This window comes from Scomber scombrus, chromosome 17 (assembly GCF_963691925.1).
Source record: "Scomber scombrus chromosome 17, fScoSco1.1, whole genome shotgun sequence".
Taxonomy (NCBI): Eukaryota; Metazoa; Chordata; class Actinopteri; order Scombriformes; family Scombridae; genus Scomber; species Scomber scombrus.
The window spans coordinates 3,453,506-3,467,233 of record NC_084986.1 but is presented as its reverse complement, the minus strand read 5'-3'; the positions used below and the strand labels follow the sequence as shown (position 1 = coordinate 3,467,233).

Genomic DNA, 13,728 nt, shown 5'->3' with positions numbered 1-13,728 from the left:
GTTTCCTGTGATGAAGGCTACGTTCACAATGCTCCTAAATACAGTTTAACCTCTCATGATCAGGCTCATACACAATCTACAGTTTAGCTCCTCATGATCAGGCCCACACACAAGCTACAGTTTAACTCCTCATGATCAGGCTCACACACAATCTACAGTTTAACTCCTCATGATCAGGCTCATACACAATCTACAGTTTAACTCCTCATGATCAGGCTCACACACAATCTACACGTGTAGATTTTCCTCCAGTAAAGATCCTGTTTGTAAAACTCAAAATATTAAGACCCAGTGAAATGAAAATGACCTTTTCCCACTTTTAATCCTGTGTCCCTGTGTTACTTGCTTATTTATCTCAAATAAGTGCCAAATACGTTTATTGATATCAGTGGCAAAAACTGGAATATTTCGAAATTGCAAATTTGCAACTTTATCATGTCAGAGAATATCCAAGCTTTTTTCTAGTAAATGTGTAACTTTAATCTCAGTAATTCTGAGTTTTTTTATGATATGAAAGACTGAGACATCTGCAGCCCAAACTACCTGATCTTTTTAGGTAATATGAAACTTGGGCGTGCTGCTGACTTTCCATCAGAGCTGCTGTCAGCGTTTTCTGTGGTTTGCTGCATCGCTAAAAAATGCTGAAAGTGTTGAAAAATCTGAATGCAAAACGCATAAATACTCTAGACATTAAAAAAAGGGCAAATGACTGAACATGAATCTATAACTTCATTTTAGCACATTTAAAACTGAGCTTTTTTCTCACTGAATGTGATGACAGCAGCAGAAAGATGGCGGCTCTAAAGGACATTTCTCTCCGAGCAGAGAGAGAGAGAACAGAGGAGAGGATGATAAGTGAGGGATCACCACTCATCTCACTCCCTGCAGAAAGCAGCTTTAGAGGGGCTGTGTGTGTGTGTGTGTGTGTGTGTGTGTGTGTGTGTGTGTGTGTGTGTGTGTGTGTGTGTGTGTGTGTGTGTGTGTGTGTGTGTGTGTGTGTGTGTGTGTGTGTGTGTGTGTGTGTGTGTGTGTGTGTGTGTGTGTGTGTGTGTGTTGCAGCCAGTGCATTATGTGTTAGTGAGGATTTCCCTACATGAGAGATTATGTGGCAGTAAAACCAGCTGTTTACTGGTCCTGACTGACTGGCTGACTGGTTTTATGAGTGCATGCTCAGCTGGAGTGTGGACAGTTTGACTCGGTGGTCTGCTGTCTGACTTGAAGGCTGATTTACTATCTGTTAGTTTAACTGAGTGGTTAACTGACTGTTTTATTGTCTGAGTAACATCTGAATTAGTGACTAAATGAATGATTGACAGATTGATTTACTGTAGACTGTCTTCATACTGTTAGTTCAGGGCTGGCAGAGTGCTCTCATTTAATCATTTAGGGAGTTTGTATGAATAGTTTTTGTTACTGCTTCCTCTCTATTGTACTGAAAGTCTGAAAGCTTTTATAAAGAAAGAAAGATCTCACTCTGTCACTCACTCACTCACTCACTCTCTCTCTCTCTCTCTCTCTTTCTCACTCACTCACACACACACAGTCTCTCTATCTATTTCGCTCTCATTCACTCACACATTCACACTTTCTATCTCTCTCTTTTTCTCTCTCACTCACTCACTCACTCACTCACTCACTTACTCTCTCTCTCTCAGTCACTCACGCACTCACTCACTCACTCACTTTATCTCTCTCTCTTTCTGTCACTCACTCACTAACTCACTCACACTCTCTCTCTCCCTCTCCCTCTCTCTCTCTCTCTCTCTCACTCACTCACTCACTCACTTTATCTCTCTCTCCCTCTCTCTCACTCACTCACTCACTCACTCACTCACTCACTCACTCACTCACTCACACTCTCTCTCTCTCTCTCTCTCTCTCTCTCTCTCTCTCTCTCTCTCTCTCTCTCCCTCTCCCTGTCTCTCCCTCCCTCCCTCCCTCTCCCTCTCTCTCTCTCCCTCTCCCTCTCCCTCTCCCTGTCTCTCCCTCCCTCCCTCCCTCTCCCTCTATCTCTCTAAGTGAAAGTAAGACGAGACAGATAACACAGTAACTTGTATCAGGGCCCGTCTCCACCATGTTGCCTTGTTGTCTTCCTCCTCTGCTCTTTTTGTTCTCTAAATAAACAGCAAAACACAAACCCACAGGAAATGATAGGGTTGGTGCTACGGTTCACCCTTCCTGTACAGTCTCACACACACACACACACACACACACACACACACACACACACACACACACACACACACACACACACACACACACACACTCGATCCTCTTGTGTGTCGGAGGAAGTGCTGGTTGGTGTTGTTGAGTGTGACTCACTCTCTGCCGGTGCGCTCCTGTACTGTTCACGAAGCCTCCGTGACCTCGGCTTCCTTTCTGAAACTGTTCCTGTTGTGGGTTTCTCATTCTCACCACCAGCCTCGTCTCACTTTGTACAGTAGGTGTCGAAGGTGGTGCGACCACATGACCCCGATAACCCCCGCTCAGAAACCTGCCGTTGTCGTATCGTTTCCTGTGGTAGCCCGCTGACACATGTACACGTTCACCACAGTCACCACCAGTGGTAACCGTGGTGACAGTATGACCCTGATAACTAAATATTATTCAAAAGGTAAATGGGCTGCATAATAACATAATGATATAATGTTGTATAATCTTAACTTTCTGTACTTTTTATCATTGCTGCTTGTTTAGTGATATATAAATTAAACTATCACAGATATATCGGTATCAGTGTTTATGCTGTCTGATATGTTCCAATATTTTTTTAAAGATATATATACATATATATATATATATATATATATAGGCCGCATTTTAAGTATATTTAATCCTTTTTCCTCATACAGGTATCACATATACATATTTAAGTTTATTCTTAAACTTACATATCTTTGTCACAAGTGTTTGGGAACCACATTTGGAGAAAAATTTGCTTTTTCTGTGCATATTCTGGATATATAAGATTATCAGCCGATATATCAATATCGAAGAAAAATTGGTGTTGGTATCAGCCCCAAAAATCTAGTATCAGTCTTCCAACCACTCAAAGCTCTTTTAGCTACAGGCCAACATTCACTCATTCATACTGCCAATACAGTGTTCAGCCTGCTCATCAGGAGACATTCACACATTCATACATTCATGCAGTGTTAAGGAGCAGTTTGGGATTCAGTCTCTTGTCCAAGGACACTTTGATATGCAGCCTGGATTAGGAGGAAGAGGAGGAAGAGGAGGAGGAGGAGGAGGAGCTGGGGCTTTTTAATCCAAAAGATAACATTTTCAGAGAAACAGATTTTAGTTTACATTTCTGTGAAGATAAAATGGCAACAACACGTTGACGTCTACGGCCCAGTTCAGACAGATGATTCACAACTAGACAAAACCATTGCAGTGGTGTAAACTGGTCCGTCTGAGCTCGACTGGCTGATCAGCTGATGGCTTCACCTGTGAGTCACGGTTGTCAAGGGGCCAGCAGCTGGATTTAGAGCGTCAGGCCTGTTTCAACAGCCAATCAACACGTAGCAGAGACAGTTGATTAAATCAGCAAATGATCAATAACTGCATTTTAGACAGAGGAAGTGAGCCTCAACCCTCTTGATTGTTTTTGAATCGTTTTCTCCATTTCATCAATACTAGATTCAATCAATCTTTATTTATATAGCGCCAAATCACAACAAAGGTCATCTCAAGGCACTCTTCACATAGAGCAGGTCTAAAACGTACTCTTTAATTTAACTGAATTTAAAGAGACCCAACATTCCCGCATGAGCAGCACTTGATGACAGCAGCAAGGAAAAACTCCCTTTAATGGGAAGAAACAGGCAGAACTGGGCTTTAGGTGGGCGACCATCTGTCTCGACTGGTTGGGGTTGAGAGAAAGAGAGAGAGAGAGAGGGGAAGAGGGAGAAGGAGAAGAGGGGGAAGGAGAAGAGGGAGAGAGGAGAAATAATCAATCAATGTTCTGCAGAAATGAAACTACAGCATGTAACCAATTATATCACTATCCTCATTCATATGTTAAGATGCTACAAATTATATCCAGCTATAATGAAAATTTAAAAAGAGCCAGAACAGCCGCCAGCTACAAAGGAAGTACAGGAAGTCGTCGCTATGGAAACGACACACCATCTCGCACGTTTTGCAGAAAGGCGCATTGCAAGATTTTTTTAATGGACTGAAATGGGATTAATGTAGAAATGCAGAAGTAAAGGGGTATGCCGCTTCATCGTTGCTATGGAAACGGTAATCCAGTTTCATCAATCTGAACTGGCCTTAAAGATATATTTTGAATATTGCGACTACATTATCCAAACAAAGAGCGGTCACTTAAATCTTACTCAAAACATTTATCTTAAAAAATAAAGCTTCAGACAGATTTTCTTTACTTGCTTAACAATAAGAGAAAAGAGAAAACTAAGAATTCCTCTAACATGACAGGATGATCTCTGGTTGGTTGGGAAAGGTTGAGCTGTTGAGCTGCACCTGAGTCACTTGGCTTTGGCTGCAGCTTTAAATGAGTGTTCTGGTATAAATGTGCATTTTTTCCAGCAGCAGTGGAACATCAGTGAATGTAGCACAGCAGTCAAAAGCTGTAATGAGTCACGGGACATTGGTTTTAAAAGATGGTGGGAAGGTGGTTTTAGGGGCTCTGAACGTTACCACATGTCAATTTGCTGGAAGTAACATGTAAAACAAACAACTCACTCTCTCTTTCTGCCTCACTCTCACTCTCACTGTTTTTCTCTCTCTCTCTCTCTCCCCCCCCCCCCTCTCTCTGCAGCATCCTGTTCCTTCAGTCCCGACCTTCAAACCGTCCATGTCGGTCCCAGACTGGCTGGTGGCCATCCAGAACTACATGAAGGCTCTGCAGTATCCTTTAACACACACACACACACACACACACACACACACACACACACACACACACACACACACACACACACACACACAACGATAAGAGCTACACCTGTCAGCTGAGGTTAACTCTGTCATGCTTTTACCAACATGACACCAGCTTCAGCAGCACTCTGTCTCTGAATACTTCTCTACAGCGTCTGTTGTCCGTAACCTTTCTATCAGATACAACCACACAGGAACCCAGTTCTTTGAAATCAAGAAGAGCCGTCCTCTGTGTGGGTAAGTGGACATGACACTCACAGTTCACATGTGCAATTACAGTATAAAATGTAAAGGTTTCTGGCACAACTTCACCTGCTTCCAACATGCACAGAGAAGCATTTTAGCTTGTCACCTTCATCGAGGTCATCATAAAATTAATTAAAATTTAAACTGGGTATTTTAAAAGCACAAAAACTGAAAAAGGTAAAAACAGAATACCCAAAAAATAACCAATTATGTGCATCCAGCCAATGATGTATCTACTAAGATGGGTTGGGTGTATGGTCATGTGACTTCAGACAGGTAGGAGGGTAAGTAGAATATCCAATAAGAGATATAGGTGACACCATATTTAGTACATAAACCAGGAAATGTATTTAAACACTGTTTGTTATGTAGCTGAAATCTAACAATAGAGTTGTTCTGTATGCTGTAAGTGTTGCTGGAGCTTTGACCTTTTAGTCTGTGCTTTGAATCAAATGACCCTGTCAGGTTTCTGAAGTGAACAAGGTTCAAAGCTATATTTTATTTTCACAAACAGCAGCTGTATAAAGAAAGAAAAATAATCTAAAATACTTGAATATTTTGTGACTGCAAGAAATCAAACTTATGTTGCTCTGTTACTTCATCAACAGCTACAGATTATTAGAGGAAGTGAGCTGGTAACTATGTATGTTAATCTGGTTATTCCCAGTAGACACTTTCTAATCTTTTTATTAAAGACATCTTGATCTAATCAAGGTAAAAGCAACAGCAGCAGGGCTTGTGTTAACTTCCTGATTACAGGTGATGTTTACTCTGATAGTTGTGACTAATGATCATCAGATGATAGTTTGATTAAAGAATATAGGAGCTGTTAGTAGAGACCCTAAACTGTGACATCTGACCTGCCTGCAGACGACTGAAACCTGAGGAACCAGACCTCACCAACAGATCAATAAAGCTTCATAAATGACACAACAATGAAGTATTTATGATGTTTGTAGTGATGCAGTCTGTTCTTATTACTCAGGGTCATGGGTAGATTTCTTTTGGATGTTATTCACTCATTTTACAGCAATAAACACATTTAAAACATGTTGTGCTTGTAGTAAATATGACTGCAGTTTCCCTTCTGATTTTCGGTAAAATATGTTTTAAAAATAACAATCCTGTTCCCCCATCTCTCTTTTACTTCCTCTTTCTGTTTCCTTCTCCTTTCTTTCTCCTAATCCTCCTCCTGCTTTGCTCCTCCCTTCCTCCTCACAACCCCTTCTCCTTTCCTCTCTTCTCCTCTTCTCTATTTTCATCCTACTTTTCCTTTTCTCACCATGTTTCTGCTCCTCCATCCTCCTCTACCCCTCCCCTCCTCCTCCTCCTCCTCCTCTTGCTGCTGCTCTTATTCTGCGCCTTCTTCACCTCTCCTTCCTCTTCCCCGCCTCCTCCTCTCGCTCATCCTCTTCCTCCTCTTCGTACCTCCTGCAGGTTAATGGAGACGGCGAGAGAGATGATCAGGGAGTCTTTACCAATCAAATGCCTCGAAGCCGTCATCTTGGGAATGTATCCTTTCTGTACACACATGCATGCACACACACACACACACATGCATGCACAAACACATACACACACACACACACACACGCATGCATGCACCAACCACTGGGCTAAAAGGTTATTTTGTTATCTGTGGATGAAATCAATGAGACATGTTGCTCTAATGTCCTAATGCCCCCCTCCCCAACTACCGCCACCCTTTCCAGCTCTTGCTGAACCGTGTTGCCTGGCAACAAGCCAACTTCAAAGTTTAACCCCCTACCACACACACACACACACAGACATACATACATACATAAGCTGAGTATCATCAGGGTTTAGTTTTTGCAACAACTTCCACATTTCATTTTGAGAAGATTTGCAGTTGTGTTGTTGCGTAACTGATTTGGTTGCAGTCACAGTTTAACATTTTAAAACTATTCATGATTTTTTTTGGCTGCACAGACAAACCAAAGAGAATCTGAGCTTGCTTTTAGTCACTTTTTTATGATAATGGATCCACTGTGGCTAAACAGCTGTTGACGTAGGCTGCTGGTTCTGATGTTTTGAAGGCTCTAACAGCTGCCTGTCTGTGGTTGTGTCTATTTAAACTTCCCGTATGTTCTGGTATTCAATTTCACTGAGTTTCACTCATGTGGTTGCGTGTTTGAGGGCATTGTCAGAGCAAAAAAACAAACCAAAAACCCCAAAACATATTCATTATAAATGCTGAGATTAAGAGTCACTGCTGAGCTTGTTTGTTGTGTTTAAGAGTTCAGCCTCAAGCAGCTTTTGATCTCATTGTAAATGTCATCGAATCAGAAAAGTCTTGAAATAATAAATTGACAAATCATTATTATTTTATATATTCAGGCACTTTATGCCTTTATTATAGTGACAGTGGAGAAGTAAAGGGAGAGAGAGAGAGAGAGAGATGTCGGGGGCGAAATGCAACCAGACTCCACTGCTGGATTCGAACCACCAACGTTGTGGTTATGTGGCCTGCAGCTGAACCACTAGGCTACTGGGCCACACTTACAAGTTCAGAAAAGGAACCAAGAAACACATTTACTGACTTCAGCTTCTGAAATATGAAGATTTGAAGAGTTTTTTTTCTTCATTTTGTCTTTGTTTCATTTTTAACTAAACACTTTTCTGTGTTATTTTTAATCTTTTAAGGCAAAACAGGCAATTTAATTATGTAACCAATAGATTAATCAATAAAAATGTTCCTTGTTTAATCTGATAGCATTCGATAGTTGCTAAGAATGTAAATTCATTTAAATGGCCAACAGATTTTAAAATGTACACATCAAACATTTAAAAGGAACAACTAGTATTATTATGTGCATGTGACTTTCAGCAGGAACACTGTAGGCAGCAGAGGCAGCTGACTATAACATTATACAATATTTACTTTCTATTATAACCACTGTTAGTTTAGTTTGACTATAACATACTTCATGCATTTAAATGCTTCAGAATCACATGATCAGATCTGTAATGTAGTGTCAATGCATTTTCTCCTGGATATTAAGCTGTGCAAATTATAATTACCCACCATGAAGGAGGTGAAGAAGGTTTATGTGCGGTATGCGGTGCAAAGCGTTCAGTACGAGACATGAGAGCTTTCTCTGTCTTTCTATGAATGAATGGTCCAGTTTCACAGTGACTTTTCTCCAGAGGGCCGTCAGGGTGGCAGCTGACAGTGACTTTAATTGAGACTGGCTTTTGCCTACAGATGAAAACAGGAGAAGGGGAGGGGAACTGAGAAAGTGACAAGAGCTAAAAAAGAAAAATGAGAGAAAAAAAAAGGAGATGAGACCCAGAGGGAGAGGGGAGAAAAAGAAAGAGAAAAGATGAGAGGACAATATCAGGCTGGAGGATTTGCTGCAGCTTCTGCCTCAAACTGTCGTGTTGGTGTCGAGGGACAGTGTTTGTGTGTGTGTGTGAGAGCAGTGTCACCTTTCACCAGGCCATCTGCATCAAAAGGGGGAGGCAGGCCCCAGCGAGAATTGAACTCGCGACCCCTGGTTTACAAGACCAGTGCTCTAACCACTGAGCTATGAGGCCTTACCTGCTCATAGAGGTGAAGGACCAGCCCTTTAGATATTAATCTGAGTGGAGGACACACCCTGTTCACATATCTGCTATTGTTATGATAATGTGACACCAGCCCAACCAGTTGACTTAATGTTTGCATACTATGCTCCAGCAAATAGAAATAAAACCTTTCACTGTTTGATTGACACCAGCTGGATTTAAAACTGGAGAACTTATAACTCCAGTTCATGTGAGTTGAAGTCAGAAAAATGCAGAAAGGAAAATCTTTTGAATATATTTTATATTTAAAAGCAAAGGAGTTTCCAAAGAGTGGGATTGTGTGAGAGACTTAGAAAGCTAGAGAGATAAAAAGAAGTGAGAGAGAGAAAGAGAGCAATGAATAGTGACTGTTGTTGTAGCTTGTGGCAGTTGGAGCTGTCTGTCTGTCTGTCCTCTGCCGCTGGTTGCTTTCTGTCCTTGTTAACAATGATCTGAGGCTTTATCCGTCCGACCCTCTCTGTCTGGTTGTATTTACCACCGCTGACTTTCCTTTAAAGAAACAAAACATAGAAACTAAATGCCACGTAGTAAACTAAACAGAAACTAGCATTCTATTACAGCAAGTTTAGAGGCTCCAACCAAAACTATACAAAGTGTGTCTCCACACAGCTTTGGCTTTTATATAATTTATAGGAAATATGTTTTATTAGGCCACATGAATCATTTCAAGACCATTCCTCCCCTTACACCATCATTATGACTCGGCCTGTCTGGGCTCAGATTGCGACTCTGAGGTGCTGGTGAGGAAACTGAGGGCCTGGGGTTTGTTTCTGATGTAGATGAGGGGAGCACATGACTCTGAAAACTGAACATAAAGAGGATTTTATGCCTTTCTCTAGTATTTTCTTATCTTGGATCTCACCCGCTTTGAAATTTTACACATGAGGGAGATGTAGAAAGAAACTCCCTGTGAGGAGGAGAAGAGACAGGGGGAGTGTGAGCGAGAGAAAGAGGAATAGAGCAGATATGAGGATGGAAGAAGGAACAGGAATAGTGACAGAGACGGTGAACTTGAAAATCCATTGGATTAGCTCTGTACTGTATCCACGGATACCGCTTCTCACTTACCTCGACTTCTAAAAAATAGAATTTAGAAATATTTTATTTGAATGATTTGAAGTTTAATTCTCTTTGCTGCTGTTGTGCTTTTCACTCTTCTACTCCAGTTGTTTTTAATGTGCTACAGAAATAAACTTGACTTTAATTTTCTTTCAGAGATAAATAGAAAGGCAGATATGTATGTATGGATGTATGGATGAGTGGATGTATGAGTGGAAGGACACGGAGAGCTGACTTCTCTGATTATTTGAACTTGCTTACTGAGGCACTGAAGTGTAAATGGAAAAGTAGAGGGGTGGTTTCATTCTCACAGCCTGTGCTAATACTGATAACTCTGGTAGTGGTTTCTATGGCAACCGCCATGGCTGACACTGAGAAGGAGGAGGAGAGGGTTAAAACGAGAGAGAGAGAGAGAGAGAGAGAGAGAGAGAGAGAGAGAGAGAGAGAGAGAGAGAGAGAGAGAGAGAGAGAGAGAGAGAGAGAGAGAGAGAGAGAGAGAGAGAGAGAGAGAGAGAGAGAGAGAGAGAGAGAGAGAGAGAGAGAACAGGAAGTGTGTTTGTTTAATGAACCATAAAGTAGAGAGGAACTACAGGGTGTGTGTGTGTCTTCAAATTTAACGCACAGTCTTTGCATTTTTGTTACTTGGACGAATAATACCATGCTGTAATGTAACGTACAGCGCTGTAGATGTAATGTAACGTACAGAGCTGTAGATGGAGGTCAGTCAGTAACGTACAGCGCTGTAGATGTAATGTAACATAGCGCTGTAGATGGAGGTCAGTCAGTCAGTCAGCAGCTCTGGTGCTGCCTGGTTTCTTCTGGCTCCACACTGATATAAATATTTAACATCCAGACGTGCTGTTTATCTTTATTTCTAGTGGTCAGACTGAACACCATAGCAAGTAATGTAAGCCTGAGTGTGTGTGTTTATAACAAGCTTTTTGTTTTACTAATTAGTATATACAGTTTGTTCTTGTGAGAAAGATTAAACAGACACTATATTAAGAGTGTGATAGGAAACTAAACTCAAGTTGAATGAGAAGTCAGCATGTAGAAATACAAGGAGATAGTAGACTGGAACATTCATTCTGTACAAAGATGACTGCTGTTGTTTCAGTGTATTCCTTTACAGTATTTTACTACCAGTTGTTCTGAAAATTGACTCACTTTTTGTTTTTGTAAAGATTATTATAATTATTGTTTCATTTCTGAAGAGCTTTAGATGCTTGAGTAATTGGCACACGTGTCAGAACTGGTGAAAATTGCCGTGTAGTAATTTGGCAGGTCTATGTTGGGATACAGTTGTTTTGATTGGTTGTTGTTTTGTCCATTGGCGGCATCACTCTGGATATAATACATATTTTTGAAATGTCAATTTTAATTTTATGAACATGTTTGAGGCCTTCAGGATGGCAAAAACTCACTAAAGTTTGCACACATGTTCAAACTAGTAAATATTTCAATTTGATATAACAGTAGTTTTAGGTGTGGTAAGTAAATTTAGCGTTTTTGAGGTACCAGGTGTTCTCAGAAAGTCATGAAACTTTGCACATGCATCAGAAGTGGTGAAACCTGATATCTGATATAGGTCTTGAGTTTAGAGTTTCTCAAAGTCAGAGCCTCCACCTTTAAATTTTGCTGAATGACAGCGTGATTTTTGGAAGTATTATTGAAGTGTGATGTACATTTATTAAGTTACCACACACACACACACAGTAGATGTGTGCATCGTCGTCATCATCACCCCTCAGGCGTCTGATGGCACCAGATAGCTCACTGTCTTTGTTTTTCTTGTTAAAAAAGAGCAAAACACAACAAAGAGTCAGACAGATTGAGTGAGACAGGAGGAGCTGCACAAACACTCAGCTCATCACAGTCACAGCTCCATTGTTCACCCCTGTGGCATCTTCATAGTATTGGCCTTCAGCGACTCCCACTGAATCTAATCCCACATGACTCCAGCTGCTGTGCTGCCTCTGCTCTGACAAATCCAAACAAACACACTTTCACTTTCTAGTTTATACTTAAATTGTCATGTTTTTTCTCAAGTTTATAGTCGAGTTAGGAGCTGCAGTGGTGCAGACAGAGAGCATGTCTATACTAGTTCAAATAAATCCAGTCTTAAAGGTAAACTGTGCAGGATTTGTCGGTTACTGTTTCTAAACACGACATTCAGAGTTGGCTCTTTCTCCACAGCTCAGTGAAAGAGAAAAGCAAGCTAGAGAGTGAAGGAATAGAGCGAGGGGTGCTGGTGAGGACAAATCAGATAAATAAACCATTATTTTCTGATTGTGTCATGGCGCCTACGTTCTAAAGCACAAATAAACACCAACACCTCCACATTCACCCTGCAGGAAGGTGCAGCACTGCAGGATTTAGTGTGAATGCAGAGCTTCATCCTGTCTGCTCTGACCTCTCTGCTGTGTGTGTGTGTGTGTGTGTGTGTGTGTGTTTGTGTGTGTCCTCAGTCAACAGACACACAGACCTGCTGCTCTTTATAAATCCATGACAGAGAGCAGAGTGGAGCAGAGGAGACAGAGGCAATGATGTAACCTGGTCGCTATGCTTAAAGTCTCGACTTCACACACTGCGCTGTTATTGGCTGGAGGCCAAAGGTTGATGCCCAGAAGTGTCCAAAACACAACAAAATAATAAGAGAGAGCAGCCACACACACATATTTTTGTATGAGTCTATACATTGAAAGTCCTGCATAGTACGCCTTTAACTTATAGCTTAAAAAATTACATCATGTCAGACACCCAGAATAAAACCTCTTGAGTTTCTTCCTTAACTCCGCTGTGTTGCCTAGCTACCTGACCAACGGGCTGACGTCTCTCGAGCGTTTCCCCATCAGCTTTAAGACCCAGTTTTCGGGCCACTGCTTCCACCACGTGGTGCTGGGCGTGTACTGCAACGGCCGCTACGGTTCGCTTGGCATGAGCCGCCGCCAGGACCTGATGGACAAACCGCTGACTCACCGCACGCTGGGAGAACTGGTGGCAGAGTTCGAGAACTCCTACAAGAGATACCAGCACACTCTGAAGAAGGTAAGAGGGGCTGAAGGAGGGAGGAAGAGGAAGAGGAAGAGGAGGAGGAGGAAGAGAAGATTTAGTAAGGGTGTGTTTGATTTTAACCCCTGCTTCTCCCAGGTGAAGATTGGCTTGTACGTGCCTCACGACCCCCACATCTTTCAGCCAATCGAGTGGAAGCATTTGGTGCTGAATGCGGCCAGACTGGGAGCTCAGGAGATGAGGAAGGAGCTGGAGAAACATGGCCGGGACATGAGGATGAAGGTACGTACACACACACACACACATAAACTGAGGCTGTGCTCATATGATCATAAATTTAATCATATGTTTGTTCCTACAGCTTTAAAGTTTCATTCAAAATAAATCTGATCAAATATGTAATTTGTAGCAGTTTAAGGTTTCCTACAGAGTTTATTAGTAAGTAAATACTGTAGTTGATCAAAATCATATCCATACATTTTAGAAGTGGACACCATTGACTGTTTTTGTAGTGACTTTAAAGGAATATTCCACCAATTTTGTACTGCACTCCAGTAAAGTTGGAGGACTTGTGAAACACACAAAAATTCTCATGCCCAAGCCGGGATAGCTATGATCATCAGGGTTATTTTCTCAGACTTTAAAGCTCCTTTCATCGCCATAACAACATCATTCAGTTGTTTTTTTAAAGGCTGAGTACTACGAGTCAACCTGTAATGTAAAATATGAATGAAAAAAGACAAAACTGCACCTATAAGTTGAAAAAACGCCTCTGAATTAAAAGTTAAAATGAAGTATAATTCCCCAAACACTATCCTTTTGTAGTGTTTTTGTCAAGAGAGTGAGTGAGTGCACAGCCTGGATCAGGAGAAAAACACTACTAGAAAAACAACTGGCATCATGCAGAAGAAAAAACAG

At 41.3% G+C, this 13,728-nt stretch overlaps 1 protein-coding gene and 1 non-coding gene across 2 annotated transcripts in view; one reads left to right on the top strand and one right to left on the bottom strand.

Moving 5' to 3' along the window:
* Nucleotides 1-13,728, top strand: part of vash2 (vasohibin 2) — a 32,653-nt gene that overhangs the window by 9,895 nt on the left and 9,030 nt on the right. Inside the window, exons 3-7 of the mRNA XM_062437653.1 lie at nt 4,787-4,875; nt 5,086-5,142; nt 6,589-6,663; nt 12,609-12,846; nt 12,949-13,092. Coding sequence (XP_062293637.1) covers nt 4,787-4,875; nt 5,086-5,142; nt 6,589-6,663; nt 12,609-12,846; nt 12,949-13,092 — 603 coding nt within the window. The remainder of the gene's footprint in view (nt 1-4,786; nt 4,876-5,085; nt 5,143-6,588; nt 6,664-12,608; nt 12,847-12,948; nt 13,093-13,728) is intronic.
* Nucleotides 8,637-8,709, bottom strand: trnat-ugu (transfer RNA threonine (anticodon UGU)). The gene has a single exon. It is a non-coding gene; the product is annotated as a tRNA-Thr (tRNA).